The sequence below is a fragment of the Muscardinus avellanarius genome (genome assembly GCF_963383645.1).
Source record: "Muscardinus avellanarius genome assembly, chromosome: 4".
Classification (NCBI taxonomy): domain Eukaryota; kingdom Metazoa; phylum Chordata; class Mammalia; order Rodentia; family Gliridae; genus Muscardinus; species Muscardinus avellanarius.
Window position 1 is genome coordinate 157,559,192 of NC_137789.1, and position 22,708 is coordinate 157,581,899.

The 22,708-nt window shown below is 46.5% G+C and overlaps 1 protein-coding gene across 10 annotated transcripts in view; it reads left to right on the top strand.

Annotated features, from left to right (window-relative positions):
• The window catches only part of DOCK1 (dedicator of cytokinesis 1), a gene marked incomplete at both ends in the record, with an annotated part of 504,224 nt that overhangs the window by 311,037 nt on the left and 170,479 nt on the right, over window positions 1-22,708 (top strand). For all 10 annotated transcript variants that reach the window (XM_080694979.1, XM_080694982.1, XM_080694983.1 and 7 more), the window contains one exon: window positions 4,812-4,906. In XM_080694979.1, coding sequence (XP_080551105.1) covers window positions 4,812-4,906 — 95 coding nt within the window. The remainder of the gene's footprint in view (window positions 1-4,811; window positions 4,907-22,708) is intronic.

Below are 22,708 nucleotides of genomic sequence, written 5' to 3' on the forward strand. Positions count from 1 at the left end.
AGCTTCGTCTTCCTCATTTACTTGATTATTTATTTCATGGCTATTTCCCACTATTTTTTTTTATAAAAGAACTATGAACACTTAATTTCAGGATAGGCTTCTCAGATCAGCACAGTGTCCCTTGCACCTGTAAGAGGCGAGAGCTCTTGCCCACCCTCCACTTGGTTTCTCCACACAGTAACATCTTACAGAGCTGTAGTACAACATCGAGACCAGGGCATTGACATTAACATGATCCTTTGACCTTATTCGGATTTCTCCAGCAATGCTTGTATTCTTTGCCCTATTTATTGTGAAAAATTTCAAGCATACTGACACATTAAAAGGATCGTGCAGTGGAAATGGCAATCCCACCACCGCGTCCTTCAGCTGCGAGCTCTTTGGCAGGAGTGCACCGTGTGTCTGCCTATGCACATCCAGTGGACTCAGCCTCAGAGCCCCTCCCTGTTTCCCATGTGCACCTTTAATTAGGGGATCCCTCAGATTAGGGTGCTGTCTAGACTTACCCATTCTGTTTGGTTTGATTGGTTTGGTTTTTGTACCGGGAATTGAACCCAGGAGCACCACCTCTGAGCTACACCCCAGCCCTTTTGTGTGTGTTGTTTGTGGTACTGGCAGTTCATCCTAGGGGTGTTTTTCCTCTAAGCCATACCCTCAAACCTTTTTAATTTTTGTTTTTTGAAACAGGATCTCTCTAGGTTGCACCCCTAACCTGAGACTATGTCTCAGCCCCCCAAGTACTGGCACCACAAGTCGTGTTACCATGCCTGGCTTCCCAGCCCTATTTTTGAAACAGGATCTTGTTAAGTTGCTGCGGATGGCCTCAAATGTGCAGTCCTCCTGTCTCAGCCTCTCACATACTGGGACCACAGGCATGAGTTACTGCACCTGACTTAGATTTAAATGTTGACTTTCTTGCTTTGTCTTTTTATTCTTTCTTTTTCTACAATAAACCATCACCTTTTTTTTCTTCTGTCATGACATCATGATTTTTTTAACATATTTTTTTTACAAGACCAAGCCAAAGTTTGGTAGACTGTTTCCTCTTGTAGATGTTTTGAAATTTGCCTTATAAAACCTTTCCACTGGCTTCTCTATCCTCCACTGCCCTCCTCCCCTATGTCCTAATAACAGGAAACTTGGCTGAAATCAGGGCTGAGAGTTTTGGCCAGAGTGTATCAGAGCTGGTGTGAAGCTCTTCCCACAGTGTCCCCGGAGGCTGAGCACGGCTTGCTGACCCACACAGGTGATGCTGCGGGACCACTTGATTACAAGGTGGTGACTGTGCAATGGCCCCACTGCAGAGACCCACCCCTCCCTGTAGTAATTATCAGGTCATCTCTTGGGTGAAACTGACATCCATCAAGATGTCAAGGTGGATACATCTCCCATCCCAACAGCCCTCCATCGGATGGGTCGGAAACCTCTGGGCAGTTCTCGTCGGTCACTGTTAAGCCTTCGTTACAGCAGCATGGTCACTTCCTAGTTCTGATCATCAGGATGCTTCATCTTTAGTCTAGCAGCCTTGGGAAGCCTTTGCAGATTTGAGTTTGTTGCAAGACTGGCTGATTGTTGGTGACCTGATCGGCTTTGTAGTTGAAAAGTTCAGTCTAAGCCGGGCTTCATGACACACGCCTGCCTGTTATGCCAGTGCTTGGAAGGCAGAGACAGAAAGATTGCAGGTTCCAAGCCAGTCTTGACAACACCATGAGGCCCTCAGTAACTTAGTGAAACCCTACTTCAAGACAAAATAAATATATAAAAAGGTGGGGGTTTCAAAATAAAATAAATAAATAAAAGTAAATAAAAGCTCAGAGGAAGAATGCCCCTGGCTTCAATCCCCAGTGCCCTCCACCCCCCCAATCACTGTGTGAAGTGTGTGGACTAAGAAGGTCAGGAGTGGACATCTTAGGGTGAAGAGCCCCGGTGCAGTCAGGTGAGAGAGGATCCCTGTTTAGTGAAGTTGGGATTGGGGATGGAGAGAAGCAGATGGCTTTATCAGAAGAATTTGCCTCTGAAATACACTGGCGGCTATTCTTAGAGGTGCCACTTATTCTCTACAGTCTTGTGAATGATATAACAAAAATACACACCAGGAGTGCCCCAGCTTTGGATAATGGAACAGAGCATCCCTTGTTACTGCAAACCCTGGCAAAACAGCCAGGGAGCCGCATCAGCCTCTCCTGGCAAATGCAGGAGTGGGGACCACCATGGCCAGGGAACTGTGCAGACACACAAGGCAGCCTTGCAAAGCTTCGTCCTCTGCTCTCAGCAGCATTTTGTGTGATCAGCAAAGTCTCAAAACTTAACAGCTGAGCCATGCTAATGAAGTATGGGACTGCGTCTCCTGGAGAAGAAAAGGCGCTGGGAAAAGATGCTTCTCTTCCTGCATAATAAAAACCAGACCTTGCATCGCGATTATCAGACTTGAAGGAATTATCACCAGAAAGCTGGCAATCCTACGCACACAGAGGCGGTTGAAGGACGGCACTCAGCCAGCACTGTGTGCAGCCCGGTCACCCAAAGGGGACACTCTTGACAATGTAGGGAGACTGTGGAGTGAAATAGAAATTTCCATCATTATACTAGGGGGAAACTCAGTTGTATGGCAGAGGACACCGGGCAGGTCTCCATGATCAGGGTTTAGAAGACATCTGCATGGACACCTCCTTCTGGCTTTGCCCAGGTCACTCACACCTCCTGGATTGGAGGCCTCTGGAGCCAGAATATACAAGGGTGGTCCCATCACTTAGTCCTGGTTGGCTGTGCCCAGCCCTTCCACAGAAGGATTGTAGCGTGGTTATCGAGGTTGAAGAGATGGATGGTGAGCATTAAACGTCACCTGCCTCTTTGCAAATGGTGCCGGGGGAGAACTCCCCATATTGGGAATGGCTTTCCTGGCTGCTTCAGTTTCAAGCCCTACCTTGGCCTCCACAGCCACTGCACCCAATTCAGTTCAATCTACTGAATTATGATTCGATAGCTTAAGTAAATAAGGAGTAGCCATTCATTTGGCATTTTCTGACCATGGCCTATTTTTTAAGTCAATTTCCTGTTGCCTCTTTTTCTTTTTTTGTCCTGACGCGAGCCGTTAGTGCACACGGGGTACCAGAGATGTGACATTAAGGATGTTAGTCACTGTTCTCACAGCTATGTCACCACCCCCCCCCAAAAAAAAAAACACCTTACCACAACAACTTAGAGGAGGACGGTTGATTTGCTCACGGTTCTGGAGATTTCAGGTGTTCCAGCCATGGTAGGTCAGAAAAAGTCTGCAGAGCTCAGGGCACAGCTTAGGGAGGAGAGAGTGATGGAGATAGAGATAGAGATAGAGAAATCGAGAGAGAGAGAAAGAATGAATATGAATAGTATAAAGAGAAAGAACAACAACAAAAACGAGGACTCTGCTCTCCTTTCACAGAAGCCAGACCCAAGAGAGATCTTGTGAAGAGGGTTTGTGGACACATGCACAGTTTCCCGGGCCACACCCTCAGGGCCACACCTCCTCAAGCCCCACCCCATCTGCCTAGGTTACCACCCAGTTAATCCATCACCACAGACTTATCCACTGATGGCATTAGAACCCTCACGGTGCAACCATTTCACTCTGAGCATCCATGCATAAGCTCCTCAGGGGAAAGCCATATCTGAATTATAACACAGGGTAGCCACCTACTTTGTTCAGTGTGGTAAAGAACAAGTGTCAGGTCCTCATAATAGAAAAGCATCCTAATTCCAAAAGGCACAGTGGGAGCCTCTAGGAACCTGTACCCCTTCCTGCTGCCAGGGCATTCTCATCAGACTAGAAGCAGGGTAGGGTGCTGGGACATGCACTGAACCCCGTTGCCCCTGTAATCAAACTAGAAAGTGTAGAGAATCACTTGGGAGACCTCAGAGGAATCAGCTCTTGGCTCAGGAGGATGGAGCTGGTGCGTAGATGAGTTTAGCAAAGAAGCCACCTGCTGAAATACTTTAGAGCATGCTGACTGTGCGGATGGTCAGCACATGACTTTATTACAAAAGAACAAGGAATGCATCATAATACCCATAATATCCTTTATTTGATCTGATGGGAGATATGCATAATGAAAAATGAATTTAGAGTAATTGCAAAAAAAAAAAAAGCTACTGCTGGCCTGTTAAGTTTGGGAAAAACATGTTTTCTTATAAGCAGAAAAGAGATAAATACATATTTATAACCTTTGGGTATCTACTTTTTTTTTCTTTTTATTATTGGAGACACATACCAAGGGACTATTTCAAAATATATCCTTGTAGCTGGGCATGGCAGCACACACCTGTAATCCCAGGACTTGTGAGGCTAAGACAGAATTGCAGATTTGAGGACAACCTCAACACGTAGGGAGACTCTCATCGACCTAGCAAGCCCCTGTTTCAAAATAAAAATATAATAGGGCTGGGGTATAGCTCAGAGATATAATGTCCCTGGGCTCAATCCCCAGTAACATACACACACACACACACACACACACACACACACACACACAAATATAAATATACTTATACATATATGTACATATACATATATAAATATACACACGCATATACACACATATCTTTTTGAAAAACTGTCTTAAGCAGGAGGAGCCCTGATCAACACCAGGAGCTGACCCACAGCTCCCGTGCAATATATCTTCATTCATTTTAGAATGTTTTCATTCAGCTAAAAATAATGGAGTCTTTTATAAATTCCTCTTTCCCGCTTCTCCTTGGAAGGGGTAGCTTTCGCCTCTTTTCTTGGTAGGCCATTTCAATGTTGTGGGTTTTGTTAATTTATGTTTTTATTTTAGGATTTTCTGATGGAAACGTTCATCATGTTTAAGAACCTCATTGGGAAGAACGTCTACCCTTTCGACTGGGTGATTATGACCATGATGCAGAATAAGTAAGTGTAGGAAGGCGGCTTCAGCACTAAGCGCCCTCCTCCCCCTCTCGGTGACGCACATGGTGATCTGGGGACAAGGGCGTGGAGAGCGTGATGATTCCCTTGTGCCAATATGGAGTTCTGGCACTAGGAGCTGGGACTTGTCCCGGGAGAGGAACAACCTGATTGTGAGTCCCTCAGCCGTCCTCACAGGAGGAGGGGCCCGCTTCCCGTCCACCGCCTAGCCCGTGTTAACCCTGTTATAACCTGCGTGTTAGCCAAAGTGATTCTCTGCCGTTCACAAAGCGTGTGGAGGGACTTCTCCTTCTCCTTCACGGATTTCAGACTGTTTTTAACTCATGAGCATTGTCTCCATGACATATTAAATGTGCACCTTGTAGATCATCTTCCTAGGAAGACTTTGGTGAGTGTTCTAGCAGTTTTCTCCAACGAAGGTCATAGGGCGTGGCTCTACTGGATGTATTTTTTTCTTTTAGGAGAAATTTCTATTGACCTCTTTTTGGTTTTTTTCTTATTGCACTTTATATGAAGATAATCGTAGACTTACACATAGTTGTGAGAAATAATACAGACAGATCTAGTGTGCCCCGGACCCCGTTTTCCTCTCTGATGACATTTTATAGAAACTGCACTATACGTAACCCAGCGTGGTGTCACAGTCTGTGTCCCGCTGCATCTTCATTACTGTTTATATTTAGTTCTATCTGATCCTATCAGATGCGTGTATTCTTGAGTCTACTGGCACAGTCAAGGTATTGTGCGTTTAGATCACCACAGATATTCTTCTTAGGGCCCATTTAAAACCCCATTTACCTCTCGTTTCCAACAACCATTCCCCTGGCCACCACCTTGTTCTCTTTCCTAATTTTTCTTTTATTTCACAATGTTATCAAAATAAAGTTATGTGTATGTAACCTTTAGGATTGCCCTTTCCACTCAACTTAATTGCTAGAGTCCAGTTGAGGTTGCTGGCACATTCCTATTCTGTTCCTTTTCATTTCCAAGTGGTTTTCCATGGTACGGATGGACCGTGGTTTTCTGAGCATCCTCCCGTTGAGTGACATCTGGGCTTCTCGGAGTCTGGAGCTGTTATGGATAACGCTGCTACAGGCGGCCACACAGAAGCTTTGAGTGAACAGATGTCTTCACTTCTGTGACATAAGTTGTCAGGAGTGCAAATGCTGGCTACAATGGTAACCGCACGTGAGGTTTAATAAGAAACTGCAGTGTAGGTCAGTGTAGGAGGTTCCAGCCTTTGGAATTGTTGCTAATTTTTTTTTAAATTTTAGCCATTTGATTCAGTCTTTAGCATGTCTCCCTTTTCCTGGACGGCTTTTCCTCTTTTTCATTGTTTGTCCCCCCACCCCCCACAAATAAATCCTTAGCAATGGTGACCTTGTTCTCATCTTCTCTGGGCGTGGCTCCCTTTGGTGATGAGGTGTTCACCAGGCTGTGAGAGTCCCAGCCGCCCCTCAAGGGTGAAGTGTGAGGTAGAGCTGTGTGTCTCAGGCCGATGTTGCCATGGCTGAAACCTCCTACATGAAGACGCATTTGGAAGGGCAGGTGAGGAAGCCCCGGAGGACAGGTGTTGCTGGAGACTTAGCCCTGGCCAGAGCAGAGCAGGGTCCAGGCTCCTGCCTCCCCCTTTCCACTTTTATATGCTGACCTCTTTCCATAACAAGGGGCTTTGGCTGTGGCCTCTGCCCATTGCTCCCAGAGTCCAGGATGGGCCCGCTGTCTGCAGACTTCCATCCCCCACACGACACTTCTCCACAGATGTCTCAACTGCTGGGACCGCTCTGAGGACACCAGGCAAGCGGTGGCCTCTCCCACCAGGGTTCCACTTCCTGGAAACCAAGGCTTGTCCTCCCGGCATCCTACACCAAGAGGGTTTGTCCCAAAAGCACAGCATACTCTGCCTCCGCGGTGCCTCTAGGTGACTCTGTCTGCTCCTCACATCATGAAGGCTGGAGCGGGAGGCAGTGCTCGAGAAGGAACCATATGCAGTCCCCAAAGCTGCACCCTGGGGACCTCTCCCCTGCAGCCGCGACCTCCCAGCCCAGGCTGCCATTATAATGGATCTATCCACTGCTGGAGTTTTAACCCCGATGACTCAATTATATGAACCCTGACTATTAATAAATGACCTCTTTAAGGGATATTTATATCTATAACATTTGTTGGAGTCTTGCTAAGTTGTTGAGACTGATCTTGAACCTGTGATCCTCCTGCCTCAGCCTCCCGAGTCCTGGGATTACAGGTGTGCACCACCTCAACCAGCTGTAAGGCTCTTCTGTTTGCAGAGATTCCAACCCTTGGAAGCAACACGCCCCCATTCCTCACAGCAGACACACCGCCCAGGAGCACAACCCCGGGTCACCAGGAACTGTAGGAAAGCAAAGCCAGAGGGAGCCCTGCAGACACAGATCCCACACCAGTGACAGGAGCCAGTGGAGCCCTTCTCCCCACGGAGGCTGCCCCTCCTGTGGGACGGGCAGCAGTGCCACTGTGACTGCAGCATCAATTGGGTGTTTCACTGTGCTTCCCCCCAATGGGGCCAGCTATTTATGGCTGTCTGGAGAGAGGTGGTTGGACAACGCTGGAGGGTTCTTTGACATCTTTGCTTAAATCTCGGCTTCAAAGGGAAGAGTTTATTTCATTTTTCACTTAAGGTGCTCACCTCACTCCTTGGGGGTATGCCCTCTGTTTGTGTTGTGGAGCTAAGAAGGAAGCAGGCGTGACATGCTTGGTGGGCCCGGCCCTGTGGAATGTACCCTACTGTCTATGATGCCTCTGGGACAGCCACTGTTTTGTGGACCTGCTTCACACATGGGGAAACTGAGGCTTGCAGTTTTGTAACTTGCCACCAGATACCCAGCTAGCGTGACATTTAAACCACCCAGGCTCACCGCCCTAGAGCAAGCCCTGAGCCCCCTCTGCCCCCGAACCATTTTCCTATTCCCCAAGAGTGCCGTGGGGCTTTTATCCATGGGTCCTTAAAATGTCACTTGTTCACAAGGCCCACCACTGACCCGAGTGGATTTTGAGCACAGAAGCCCAAATTTGCTACTTTTCCGACTTCACCGCTGGATGTGCGTGCAGTTAGAGTGGGTCCTGTGCAGCTGACCCACGGAGCGCATCACCAATATTGTAAAGAAATGATTTCTCTGTGGACATTACATAGAAACCACGAAACACTGCTTCTATGTCATTTCCTGTTTGCTTTTTACCCTTTTTTCCCTTGCCTGAGATTTCCTAGATTGGTATTTTACACGCTGCCAGCTCTGGCTGCCCCCTCTTTCTGCCATGCATGAGAGACTTCCTTGCCTCAGTAGGATGAGCTGTCATTCCCAGAAGCTCCTGGAGTCTGTATTTAAGGTTTAATGGCACAGCTGGACATGCAGTTTTACCACCCATGGCTGAGGGTTTGTGAAAATCAGCCTCTCTGGCCTCTTAAATATTTGTGAGCTTGTTCAGCTTTGTCTCCGTGAGCACGGCATCCCTCAGTACTCGGGGCTTGTAAAATGTAATTAAAGACAGCATCCATTAGATTTGCTGCAGCAACTTGTAAATCAAGAATCAAAGCTCTAGGATCGAGCGCCCATCCCAGAGGACAGGCTGCTCGGCTGCCATGTGGAAGGAAGGGGCTGATCGGAAGTGGCCTGACATTTTAGCTCCACGCGAGGAAATGAGAGCGCCAGCTGGCAAGATGACATTTAAGATAAGCACAGTTCAGAGGCAGAGAAGTGTGCTTGTGTGTTAGCACCCACCATGCTTTGTGATCTTCCCGGAGGGGCGCAGATGCGAAGTCGCCCTGGAAGTGGTCAGGTTGTATGGGAAGCACAGACCTGTCTCCACCAGTGACCGAGCGCCACATCGGTCCTGGCTCTCAGGTCAGCTGCCTTTAACAACACACTCCCTGCCTGTGGCTCTCCTGGTTTAGATCCAGAATGTTGCCCAGGAAAGCTGGTGTGTTGGAAATGTCCAGAGGTTCTGAACAGGTTCTGATCAGGGTTCTTAGCTTATCATTGGATAAGTGCATTGATGGATTAATAATTTCAATGAACTTGCTGGTTCATAACTGTAGGCAGGTATGGAGACTAAATCTGTCCACGATTTATTTAATTCTTTCTTTCTTTCTTTCTTTCTTTCTTTCTTTCTTTCTTTCTTTCTTTCTTTCTTTTCTTTCTTTCTTCTTCCTCTCTTTCTCTCTTCTCTTTTTTCTCTCTTCCCTCCCCTTCCCTTCATTCCCTTCTCCTCCTCCTTCTTCTTTTCTCTCTCTGTCTCTCTCTGTCTCTCTCTCTCTCTCTCTCTCTCTCTCTCTGCCTGGGAAACCTTGGATTGAACCTTTGAACCCATTTTCACTTCTTTCTTATCAGGTGTTTTGGTCACAACAACTAGAGCTAACCAAACTAAGTAAAATATGTAAAAATAAGTTACAAAATAAAGCTAACTAAAATAGTAGCATAGTCTAGAAGAGTTCTGCTCAGGTTGTCTCTTGAGGTTCTTAGTGTGGCCGTGTGTGTGTGTGCGTGTGTGTGTGTGTGTGTGCGTGCGTGTGCGTGCGTGTGTGTATGTGTGTGCGTGCGCGTGTGTGTGCGTGTGTGCGCTGCGTGCATGTGTGTGCGTGCGTGTGTGTGTGTTCAAGTCTTAGGCCTTGAGTTCACTACAACAGGATGCTGTGCACCTGTAATCACCCACTCTCATTTTAAGTGAAGGGCATGCCCTAGTAGGAAGTGAGCTGGTGGGTTGACTGAAGTCCATTTCCAAGAAAGCATTTTTTATCACTGCTTTAGTTTAATTGGAGAAAGGGATGTCTGTATTATAGGATGGGGAGAAAACAGGACAGTGCTGGGTATAGGCTTTGAGACTTTCAGAACCGGTCTTCCTTCTTTATCTTGACTGTATAGCAGGTAACAAAACTGTTTCCCCATTTTTTATACTCCACAGTCTCATCTAGTTCTCGACCCTTCCTCTGAGCTGTAGAGATCACCAATTTCACTCTGTGTTGCGCCCTTGCAATATCTGGAATCAACTCCTCTTATATTTGTCCTTTCAAATGATGAAGTTTCATCCCCAGCTAAAATTCTTTCCATCATGTTGCCAATTATCTCATGTGTCTGTGTGTTGCTCACACTTGTATATTTATTTACTGTGGTACATTGCATGGAACCTAAGGACATTCTACCTCTGAGCTATACCCCAGCCCTTTTATTTTTTATTTTGATTGAAGGTCTCACTGAGTTGCTGAGGCTCAGCTTGAACCTGTGATCCTCCTGTCTCAGTCTCCCAAGTATGGATTACAGACATGCTCGGTTGGACCCAGACCACTTTTATTTTTTATCGTGGCCACATGAAGACCATCCAGAGCCACCTAGGATGATACCTGCAGTCGGATCACAGCAGCACTATCCATGCTCCTGGCCATAGGGCTCCTCCCTAGGTGCCCCTGTCCTCATGCCCCCCTCTCCTTAGCGACATCTTTGGACCAGGAAGTGCTCTCCTTCATCCAGTAATGCATCACCTTATGTTTTGCCCATTGAATATCCCTGATATATATCATACACATTTGTAGCAGCAATGTCTTGCCTTTCCTATAGAACGCATTTTCCCACTCGTAAGTCTTATCCATCAGATAATCAGTGCCCAGAAATGTGAGCTCACTGTTCTTTCTGCCAAATGGAATTTGGCACAGAGTCAGGAAAGGGAAGGGCCCTGAGCCTCAGAAAGGGATTCCACCTTGGAGATGCCAGGTTTCCTAGGAATAAATCATGCTTGTGCTCAGAAAGCAAAGTTGCAGGGTCAGCTGTTTGCAGATGTATGCCGTTTGGTTTTATTGTGCAGTGGAAGAATTTGAGTCTATGGCAGCAATGGGCTGAGGGCTTCCAGTGGAAGAAAGGGAGGTGGAGGTGCCATGGGCTGAGAACCCGCCCCAAGGGCCACGATGCCAGCAAAGGCCTGAGGATGGCTGGGTGTGCAGGACTGTGCATTTCCTTTCCTACTTAATGTCTCTTCAAAGAAATACCTCTGTCCCCCATGAAAGGCATGCAGCTGGGGAAAAAAGTCTTTGTGCCACTTGAAAGCATGTCTACAAAGCATTCCAAGTTCTAGAGACTCTTCCACTGTGAATGGTCAACATCCTTTTCCCTGTATTTGAAGCCTAGAGTTTTTTGCTAATGTGACTGCCTTTAATCTAATTGATTTATATTTTAGATATATTGGCTTACTATTGGCTTGTGTATCTGACCGTTTGTTGATTTTTAGCATCACCTCAGAATTACTTACTGTCTTTGAAATGGGATATAGCAGCTGTTGACATAAACACAACCAGCTAAGGAGCAGAAGAACACGCGCACATGCGCACACGCACACACACAAAATTTCAGTGAACAAATTAAAATTCTAAGTCAGTATAAGAAGAACTTTCTGGAATGAAAATTTCCCTGGAACTCAGCATGCGTTCACAGGACTGCAGCTCCTGCATGTCACCATACAGCTCAAGGAACCTTTTTCTCTCCAAGGAAACTGGCCTTGCCTAGCCTGAGATGGCCGCAGCTCACTGACCCAGTGTGCATGCACTGAGTCCAGGGGACAGGGCTGACGTGGGCAGCCCCTGAGCACCTTTCTGGTACACCTCCCAGAGAAACCCCGAGCGCATCCTTTGAGATGGTGTTGTCCACCTTGATGTGCTCCTTAAAGAACTTAAAGATGGACGTTGGTTTGGATCCACCCAACAAGGAAAAGGTCCCCACACAGCAGGCTTTGTTATGACCCTTGTTTCTTTTTATCCCTAAGAGGATGCTTTGCGAATAGTAGAGACATTGCCAATTCTTTCCTGCAGTTTTCAGGCCTGGGTGTGAAATAGCAAAGCAACCCCTACCACAGTGGAAACCACCAGACGCGACCCTCCGTGCTGCCTCTGGGAATGCCGTTCATCTCTCTGGGTTTTCATGGGTTATTTATAATGCTTCCCGTAACGGGTATCGAATGGCACGTGTGCCTTTTGCTCCTCACTTAATACAAATAATTTCCCGATTTTACCTGGGGTTTTATAACCAATTTATTGCACGTAGCACAGATATTTTAGACCTTGTGGCTGATTCAAATTGCCTCTTTATTTAATTCTGAGATGAAAAATCAAGCTACTCTCCAAGGAGTGGCAGTGCTGAAGAGCCCTCAGCTAGGACTCTTATCTTGGGAGGAAAGTTTTAAAAGGCAAAGTCTGTTTAAGAATTCTCAGACCGTGCACACCTTGTAGTGAGCTCCTGGCTACTGCGCATGCCCCATCCCACTGGCACAGATGCTAGAGGATGCACTTAGCTTCAGAGGAGCGAAGCCAAGCGCCCTCTCTCCTATGCGTGAAACATCTCTCAGTGCCAAATGAAATGGAGGCAGCACATTTCATTAGGATTGTCCTCCTGATGCCCCCACCACCATATTCCATTTCTACTCCCAGAAATACTAGGACTCAGCCGAAGACCCTCTAGCATCAGGTTTTCAAGTCCAGACTTAGAAGAAATGGAGCCCAATGAAGGGAGGCCTGCTGAGTGGCCAGGCAGTGTCTTGTGTGCCTTTTTGTAACTCAGCCAGAGCTTTTGCCCCCTAGAGGATAATTGGCCATGCCCAGATACACTTTTGGTGCTACATCTTAGGGAAGAAGGGCTGTTGGTATCCACTGGATGGAAGGCAGGGATGCTGACAAGCATCTGCTGTGCACAGATCAGCCCCCGTTTGGCCTGAAGTGTCACCTGCATCTCCAAGTTCTGGATGGGAACAGCCTCAGTCCAGGCAACAAATAGGAACACGAGATTCATTGCAGTAGCTCCCTTCCCTTTCTTCATTTCTCCATCTCTGCTGGTAACTCTGGTGAATCCTGTGCTTTTTAGTGTAAGTACCCCAGCTGTCCACTGAGGATGGCGGCACTGGCCTTCACTTACCAGACTGGTATCTGAGCACTGGAGGGATTCCTGCCGGGCGCTCCGGCTCTACAGTGGATCCTCGAGGGCCTGTGTCAAGGTTACTGAGTGGTAGGTGCTGGCTGCCGACCAGCAAGGCTTTGGAGTCACACTGGCATGAACTTAGATGTCAGGGCTGCCCCACTAGTTCCTCGTGTAGATGTGTGCAGAATCGTTAGCAGGTGTCTCTGCTGGGTGATTTGGTCCCGTCATGCATGCCGCCATCTGCTGGGCCTCGGAGGTGGCCCTTGGGGTAGTTTGTCTACTTAGTCAAGTCCAGCTGTACCACTGTTGTCTTTGGCAAATTTATCCCAAGCTGCAGCTTCTTCGCTATGAACTGGAGACAGGAGGGACGCTTGCCTGAAATAGCTCACACCTTCCCTTCCAACAGGTGCATGGTGGCGTGGGATCACGAGGTCGGTATAGCTGTAGCTTTCTCAGTCCTTTCTCGGCACATGCTTGCATCTTCTTCCCCATGAACTCAGAGAAGGGGTTGCTGCTGTCCACAGTGTATTGTCACAATTTTATTCACGTACACACACTCAGGTGTGCATGCACGTACACCCCAGCAGTGAATTTTTAATTGTACTTGATACCATTGGGTGATTTGTCTGTAGTGTGCAGTGGGATTATATTGAAGTCATCTTTCCTTGATAGCTGATTAACTTGAGTTTTATGTGTGTGTGTGTGTGTGTGTGTGTGTGTGTGTGTGTGTGTGTGTGTGAGAGACAGACAGACAGACAGACAGACAGACAGACAGACAGACAAATAGACAGACTGGAAATGAAAACCAGGGTACACTTCCAACCCTGTTTTCTTTTTTATTTGAAACAGAGTCTGACTAAGTTGCTGAGAGCCTTTTGAAGTTGCTGAGGCTGTTGTTGAATCTGCAATCCTCCTGTCTCAGGCAGACGCCACTTTACCCAGCTGGCCACCTTTTCATTTATTTGTGAGAAATCATTCTTTCTCCTGCTAGCATGAATATCCCTCTGTTACTACCATTTCCTCTTCTGCTCAGGCCCCTTGCTAACATTTTTTTTTTTTTGCTCATCGGCTCTGAGTAAGAGCCCCGCTTTGGTACGTCTGTCGCAGACATCTCAGGTTTTTTTCTCTCTTAGAAGTATTTTTGTTGGTTGACATTTAAGGCTTCTTTTGAAGACTTGCAGAAAGGAACTGAATGGACTCCCCTGCTGCTGACTGTCCAGGGAGCAAGGCTTAACATTCTTTACAATGTGGAATCTCCATGAAAGGCATTTTTTTATAAGGAAGTTATCTGGAAAACAAACATGGAATTCCTCCCTTGCTTATCAGTATACTGCTGTTTTCTAGACAGCAGGTTTCAAGTGAAGTTGAGTAAGATATTATCTGCATCTTCAGGAAAACCTGACAGTGGTCAAGTTAAATTTCAGAAATTTATACATATATTTTCAGATCGAAAAAGAAGTTATATATCATTGCTTAGTATAATTTCTTTAGAGAATCAGGTGTTACCAGGATTGTGGCAGCTCTTCGTTTTTATACATATAAGATCCTTTCATGTGGTATTTAATATACTTTACATGGAATTCTGTACATCCCAGGGGCAGCACGGTGCACTGTAACCTTTCCTGGCACTTAATAGGTGCTTAAGAAACAGTGTTTAAATTACTGCCCAGATGGCCGGGCATGGTGGCGCACGCTTGTAATTCCAGCATTTGGGAGGCTGAGACCAGAGGATCGCGGTTCACGGACAGTCTCAGCTAGTGAGGCCCTCCGCAACTTAGTGAGACCCTGTTTCAAAATAAAGAATAAAAAATAGGGCAGGGAGTGTAGCTCAGAGGTAGAATGCCTGTGGGTTCCATCCCCAGACCTGCAAAAAATATATAAATAAAGAAAGAAAATAAATGACCAGATGAAAGAATAAATGCCGATAGGAGATGTTCTTTATCACAAAGTGCACTGATCAAATACATAAAATACTTTTGAAGCAGTTCCTTTTCTGGACGAAAGTCCAATCACCCTTGTACTATTTGGGTCCACAACAAAATAATTCCAGATGTCCATCAACAGTGAGCATAAATGCCGCTTTTCCTCTTGCTCTTGGAGATGCGGCAGCTAGCGCATTCCTTAATTAAAAGTCTTTTTCAAATTTCCCATTGAGGCCTGCAAGGGAGATCCATGTTTGTATGTTCAAGCCAGCGCAGTAGCAGCAGGTCCGAAAGCGGCAGGGAGCTGCTGTCTGCTGGAGCTTGCTGTTTTCTGGTTAACCTTTCCAATAAGACTTCAGAGAAGGGATTTTACTTAATATTGTACCTGTCAAATTCCCAGAGCTGCAAGTAAATTGAAGATACAAATTATGTTGTAAAGTGAAATATTTTGTGTTATTCCACAGTTTGGTTGATTTAGGAAGAAAATGAACTCTGACAGCTTGATCTTTTCAGTTCAGTGGATTCTAATGGTCCAAAACAAAAGCCCCACACTGCCTGGCTCTTCTCACAGCATTTATCAGAGATGCCGCCCTGAGCTTCCTGCTGCAGATGGGGTCCACTGACGCAGAAGTGCAGACGAGCACAGACGCAGGGAGGGATGGGGTAGATAGTGCTAATTGTTAGTAGGTGAACGTATAAATATCAGCGGTCCTCACAAGGGGAAGGAGCGCTTTCCCTGCCCGGCTGTCTGGGTGTCTGCTTAGAATCTGCCACTATTCTCAGTATGCGACACATAAAGACCTTTTCCCTCTAGTTTGATTTCCTGCTGCGGCCTCCACCTCGGATGCAGAGGCTTAAGGGAGAAGATTAAAGGGGCCCCCGTTTTCCTCTTCTTCCTATGATTACTCAAGACAGACAGCAGGTCTTTGCTCCCGATTCTTCGGGTGGGTGAGAGGGGGAGGTAACGGTGAGGGAAGTCTCCTGCAGAATTAGGCAACCCTGAGTCACCAATTTGAATTCACAGCTGTGCCGTCATGGGGTGAAGTATGGATCTTAGAAAGATGAGTGGGTGCTTCTTAGGCCTGGGCCCCTGAGGTGGAGTCTGACCCATAAGTACCTTCCCCTTTGGGTTTGCATCAGGAATGGTCATTAGTCATGGCTCCGCCATTAGGATCCTTCCTTCTTGGCGGAGTGGGCCAGGCTGGCACACGGCTTTGGTGAGTGGTAGCTTCCTTTCGTCGCCTGGAAGCACTTGGTTATGCTTTGGGTCTACAGTGCGCCCAGAAAGCAACATCATGTACAGTGCAGAAACGTTCAGCGGTGAAACAGTCGGAGGGAGAGGGATCTAATGTCAGCAGTGCGCAATGCACTGGAGGACTCATCACTGGAGGACGAACTGGGCGGTAGTTGTGGGCAGGCTCGGCTAAGCTGGAGAGTGTGGGTCCCTGAGGAAGTGGCCTTGTAGAATACATCTGTCCCTGGTCCCTTCCCACTCTGTCTGCTTCTTGTTGCCCCAAACAGCCATCCTCCACCACACTCGGCCACCATGATGTTTGTGCCCTGGAGCTGGCCAGACATGGACTTGGCCTCTGAATCCACGAGACAAATGAAGCTTTCCTATTCTTTGTTGCTGTTGTCAGGTATTTGGCCACAGCATAAAATAGCTGACCAGTACACCCTCGGGCCCTGCACCCCAGAGCTGCTCCTTGCCACTTTCCTCAGTGACCCGGCAACAAAACATCAGAAATCTGATTTTCATTTTCAAACTGACCGTTTTTGCTTGACTAAAGTAAATGACTGTCTCCTTCCCATTAGATGCCGCAGCCTGTTGTGTGGAAGGTGTTTTTATTTAGCTATTAATTAGGAGATGATTTGAATGTGAAATTTTACCAGCAAGCAGCATAGTGGATACATTGCTATTTTTTTTATATTAAACCTAAGAACTAAGCTGGATTCAGATGGAATAGAGTGTTTCTCTTATTCCATACACTTGGAGATAGACAGGCCTTACATGTAATTCTTGGGGGCTGGCATATTTGAGTAGTATTTTTAGACATGTGTTCTTCCATGGACAGCGAGCCCCCAGTGTTCAATGGATTATGAGGGGAAGTCTTAAGCTGACAAAAATGGGAGAGAAAGGAATCCCGCCAGGCCTGGGGCGCACACCTGTAATCCCAGTGCTTGGGAGGCTGAGACAGAAGGATCACGGGTTTGATGATAGCTTCTGTCTGCAACTTAGCGAGGCTCTCAAAAACTTAGGCCCTGTTTCAAAACAAAATTTTAAAAAGAGCTGGGGGTACGCCTTGGAGGTAGAAGGCATCTGGGTTGAATCCCCAGTGCCATGTACACACACACACACACACACACACACACACACACACACACATAAAAAAGGAACTGTAATTCCTTTGTGATTTACCACTGATGTTCTGCCTAGAGGATGGCTTTGAGGTAGTTTGTCAGCTTCAGGAAACCATATCTACATAGATTTGTGTGGTTGATGGGAGCTGCTGGCTGAAGAGGGGCTGGAAGGAGCCACATGGCATGGGAGACTGGCTTTCCCTCAGGGTCAGGATTTGGGACAGAAGGTGCTGGAAACTTTAGAACAGAAATGGCAGCCCTGGCCTAGGTTTCCTAGAGACTCTCGGGACTTCTGTGCAGAGCACAGAGCTTGGAGACTGTGTGAACCCTGCACGGCAGTGCCCTGACCTGGAGACTTTGAGACAGGAGCTGACCAAGGCTTGAGCTGAAGTGGACACTGGGGAGAAGAGTGAAATGGTAGGTCTGGGCATGCTTTGCAGTTGCTCCTGTCCATTACACACAGATGTCCATTCGTGACAGGCCAAATGCTCCTGTCACATTGCACACTAGATGCAAAGGAGGGAGAGAGATAAGCACATGGGGAGAGCCCTCATATTCTAATTTGAGCGAAAGTCACTGACGGGATTTGTACTGGGATGAGAAGCGGGTCTTTGGAAGTGCACACAAGCTCTGTGTGGACCTAGTTCACCCTTTTGCATCCCCACTGACACTAAGGTCATGCTAAGGGGGAATATTGAGTTAAATTTTAATATAATTAAGACGAAGAAGAAATGCTAAGAAGTAAGATTTTGTGCGGTGTGCTTTGAAGGGCCCCAAGCAACAGAATACCTGCAATGTGTTTGCTCCTTCACCCCCTGAGTAGGATGCCTGTCCTAGTTAAGAGCGGGGTGCCTAGGAGACAGCCAGGCAGAGATCTTTAGCTAGCCACTGGAAATGCAAGCCTGGATTTCAAAAGACAGGTTAGAAGGTACAAGTATGGTGCCATTAGCATTTAGAGGGCAGGATGGAGAGCACCTGGGGAGGGCGGGTAGCGGGAGGGAGCAGCAGAGGTGGGCAGAGGACCCAAGGGCTTAGGATCTGAAGGTGAGTCAGCATAGGCGACCAAGGGCACAGTCAGTAGAGGGAAGAAAGTCAGGAGAGAGAGATGATGCAGTCTCCAAGAAAGGGTGTGCACCCAGAAGAGTCTGCTGCGCCGGGTCGCTGCTGATGTCCACTACGGCAGGCCAGGCGAGGATCGTCGTAGTGGACGATTGTGGCGTATCTGCATCCACGTGATGCCCACCTTCACAAATACCCTGTGCCCTTTCTTCTCTAGGGCCCCCATGATGGGCACTGGGGTGGGGGCACTGAGGCTCAAGTTGCTGTGTTGCATAATGCCTGGCAGGGCCTCACACGTGGAGGAGTCTAAAATCATGTATTGCTCTAAATAACTCCTGCTAAGTCATTCTCCGGTGAGTGTTTCTAGATGGATCTTGTCTTTTCAGCTTCAGCAAACCCTATTAGCCATCAAAACTTTGTGGTCTCCCAAAATAGCCCTCTCAGACCTTCTCCCATGCATGGGCATGATGGCCACATGGCCCCAAAGAGGCAGATTCAGGATGTAGAGTCCGGAGCCTCTGAAGCAGGGATGTGTGTCGAGTTTCACCACCATCCAGAGCGTCTCTGGCTCAGCTCAAGGATGGTCCTTGCTGGGGTTTCGTCACTGGTTTTTGTTCTCAACCCCTATTTCTGTGGTACTTGGTCATCTTTCCTGGTCATCTGCCCCGCTCATCCTCTGCTGCCTCTGATGAAAATTTCTGGAAAACCCGAACTCCTGTTCCTTTTCTTATATCCCATGCCTCTGGTCTTCTTTACCCTCCAGGATAAAGAAGGATAAGGACCACACAGCAGGGACTCAGGTTGTACTGTGGTGCATGGACCTTCCAGGTCCCGGCCTTGGCGTATGTAGGCCAGGCAGCTCTCAATCCCTTTTCCACGTTGTTTGGGGTATGACACGCACAGCTCCCCTCAAAGCTTCTCTCATGGGCCCAGGAAATCTTGGATGCAACAAAAATAATTTGAGAATCAAATTCTTCTTACATTAACCTGATTACTCTCTGGTCTCCACGAGGCCACTGCATCTCCAGTTCCTCTATTGCAGAGTGCTTGAAGGAAACTTGGGAATCACATGGTGAGCGCTGTGGGCCGTTCCCTAATGCTGACTTCACCCTCCTGGTTCCTCAAAGACACAAGACAGATGTCTCCAGGACCAGTGAGCAGCCGGTCAGTGTGCACTGAGCTGCGAAAACCAATGGACTAGAAGCATCTTACTGATCACATCCATGTACAAGTGCCTCCTCTCTCTGGTCCAGCTGGAGGAATTTTTGCTAGCAGGGGAGCCATGGCTGAGGGCTGCTGTCTCAGCTGCCTCTATGTGGATAGCCAAGCTCAACGGCACATCCTCAGTGTCCACGACAGAAAGGAAGGTTAGGCTAGCACTATCTTTTGAGCACCAACAATTCTAATGCTCTTTTGACTTAAAAAAAAATCTGTATTTATAATACTACAGAAGCTCCGGGCATGGTGACACACACTTGTAATCCCCACGCTTGGGAGGCTGAGAAAGGAGGATCGTGCAGGTTTGAAGCCAGTCTCAGCTACTGAGTGAAGCTCTCAGCAACTTAGTGAGACCCTGTTCACAAATAAAATATAAAAAATAGATCTGGGAGTATTGCCCGGAGGTAGAAAGCCTCTGGGTTCAACCCCAAGTACCACAAAAATAAATAAATAATAATAATAGTAATAATACAGAAGCATTTCATCTGATATAATCCACAGACATTATTGGTTGCTAATCAAAATATTTGATAATGTCGGGCGTGTTGACGCACGCTTATAATCCCAGCATTGGGGAGGCTGAGACAAGAGGATCGCAGTTTGAGGTCAGCCTCAGCTATTTAGTGAGGCCCTTTGCAACTTTCTGAAATCCTGTTTTAAAATAAAGAATAAAAAAAGAGGGCTGGGGGTGTAGCTCGGAGGTAGAATGCCCCTGGATTCCATCACTGGTACCACAAATTATATATATATATATATATATATATATATATATACACACACATATATATATGTATATATATATATATTAAGGTGGTTTTATCATTAAAAATCTAATACATATGCACCCTGTATTTTGACAATGTGAAAATGTACATCTCTTTCACAAAGTCCGTGCATTTGTCAAGTTGTTCTTCCTTGACTGTCGGTGTGATCTAAGGTGGGTGGACCCAGCAGCATCTCATGGCGCCGGATTGGTACAAGACTCCCCCAGTGAGCCTGTTTTCATACCTTTGAAGTCAAGAACTGAAGACAAGTGGTGAAGCAGTTTGAACCGTTTCAGGTGTCTGTGATTCTCCCGGTGTCTCACACCCATCTGAGTTAAAGGCACTTTTAAAAGTGAGTCATCCTTTTGGCCTTTTCAAAGCTTTTGACTTTATTTTCATGTAAAAGTCAGCTTTCTTTTCATAGTCACATTTTACATAATAGTTCAGTAAACAATGCAGTTACAATTCAGACTTAATTGGAATGATCTAGGTAGGAACCGACACCGTGAATATACATCATGCGTGTGTGTGTGCTTTTCTGTAAAGCTACGTGTTGACATCTCTCATGAGATAGTTAATGGAACCGTATGGTGTCATTGTTATATAATTTTTTAAAGATCCAAAATATTTAAAATACATGGTCAAAGTAAAAAAAAAAATCAATTCTTATTGTTCAGTGCTGTGTGTAAGCATTTTTATATATAGGTGTCCCTTAAATCATTGTGCTTACCTTTTAAAATGAAGAGGACTAGACTCCATTGTCCCTGTTTCCCAAACAAAGAGACCATCAATATGTTTTGGTTAGCGTTACGTACAGTTCCTGCGGGTCCACAGCTGCCCGTGTCTACCGTTCCTCATTAGATCTCCCTTACCTCTCCAACATGGCGGTTTGTGAACTCCCAGAAAATGGGAAAATTGGATCAAGTTTTATTAAATTATAGGGAGAACATAATAAAGGAAGCAGAAGTCAAATTTAATGGATCAGTAGGTTTTTGTACCTTTTATTCCCTTTTACTCAGTCTGGGACAATTAGGTGAGGGAGTTTCAGGTAACTAAATTCAGAAAATTTTAAAAGAAGGTCAACTTAACTTTGAAGGTTTATAATCTTCTCTAACCCCAGGGTAATGAGCCAGAGCATCTGATGGCCTGGTAAAGTATCTCCCCGGCTAGGAGGGTTGGGTGCTGGGCCCTGGGAGGCATGGAGAAGAGAGGCGAGAAATGTATTTTGTCTCCTTCAAAAAGATGTGTTCTCTCTTGTCAAAATGTAATCACCGGTGTTAGCAAACGATAAAACATTCTTAGCATTGTTTATCACATAGAAAGTTTCCTGAATGACAAACTAGCTCACAGCGGCAATGTTTAGATCTGTCGTTATTGAAATGATGGGCCAAAACTAAGTACTTACCTGAATTTGAGATATTAGCCACAAAAGCCCCGGGGTCACACCCCACCACCCGGTGAAGCTATTCTCCCCACAGTGGCATCTCCATGCCCTGGAAGCTCTGTGCTCCTAGGAGATCCTTGGCGAATTGATGGATTCTGTCCTTTCTGTTTTTTATTTAACCAATAATTCCCGGGGCTATGTTTTCTATGAAGGGGTATAGTTATTATCCAGGGAAGAGCAATTGCATTGGCATAAATGTTCAGAGGTGATCTATTTGAATCATAAGAGATTTAGTTTCATCAGTGGATAAATCCATTGATGGATTAATGGATTTACAAGATGCTAGCATAGGCAGGATGGGTCTCACTGGAGGAAGTAAGTCTCTGGGGTGTGGCCTGGAGATTGTATATGTCCCTTGCCTCTCCCCTTGACCTCTTTCTCCTCCTCTCCTCTCCTCTCCTCTCCTCTCCTCTCCTCTCCTCTCCTCCCCTCTCTTCTTTCTCTCTTTGCTTCCAACCACCATGCCCTGAACTCCACAGACCTGACCTGGCTTAACATGGACTAAAATGTCCAGAACTGTGGAAAAATAATTTTTCCTTCCTCTGTGATGTGGTTGTCAGGTGTTTGGGATGACAGCAGTAAGAATGCTAATGAAAACAGGTAAAGAGCCGGGCGTGGTGGACATGCTTGCAATCCCAGTACTTGGGAGGCTGAGACAGGAGGATCGCAGGTTCGCAGCCAGCCTCAGTTGCTTAGTGAGGCGCTCTGCAACCTAGTGCCACCCTGTTTCAAAATAAAGAATAAAAAAAAGATAGGTCTTAGGGTTTAGCTCAGAGGTAGAATTCCCCTGGGTTTAATTCCCAGTACCAAACAAACAAACAAACAAACAATCAGTGATAAATCCACATGTATGAAAAATCCGTGATGAATCCACATGCATGGCTTTGTTCTAGTAAAGTGGCCTGGAGAATGCTTGATAATGGCTTCAACATACACCTACTGTGTGCTAGGCTGATAGGTAGATTTAGCATAAATTATTATCAAAGATGAGGAAAGACTTAGCAAATCATCCAATATATAGTGAGCTGCAAGCTGCACACTGACTTGCGACATTTTACAATCCTCTCTGTGGCCAAAGAAGACAGGTCATATGG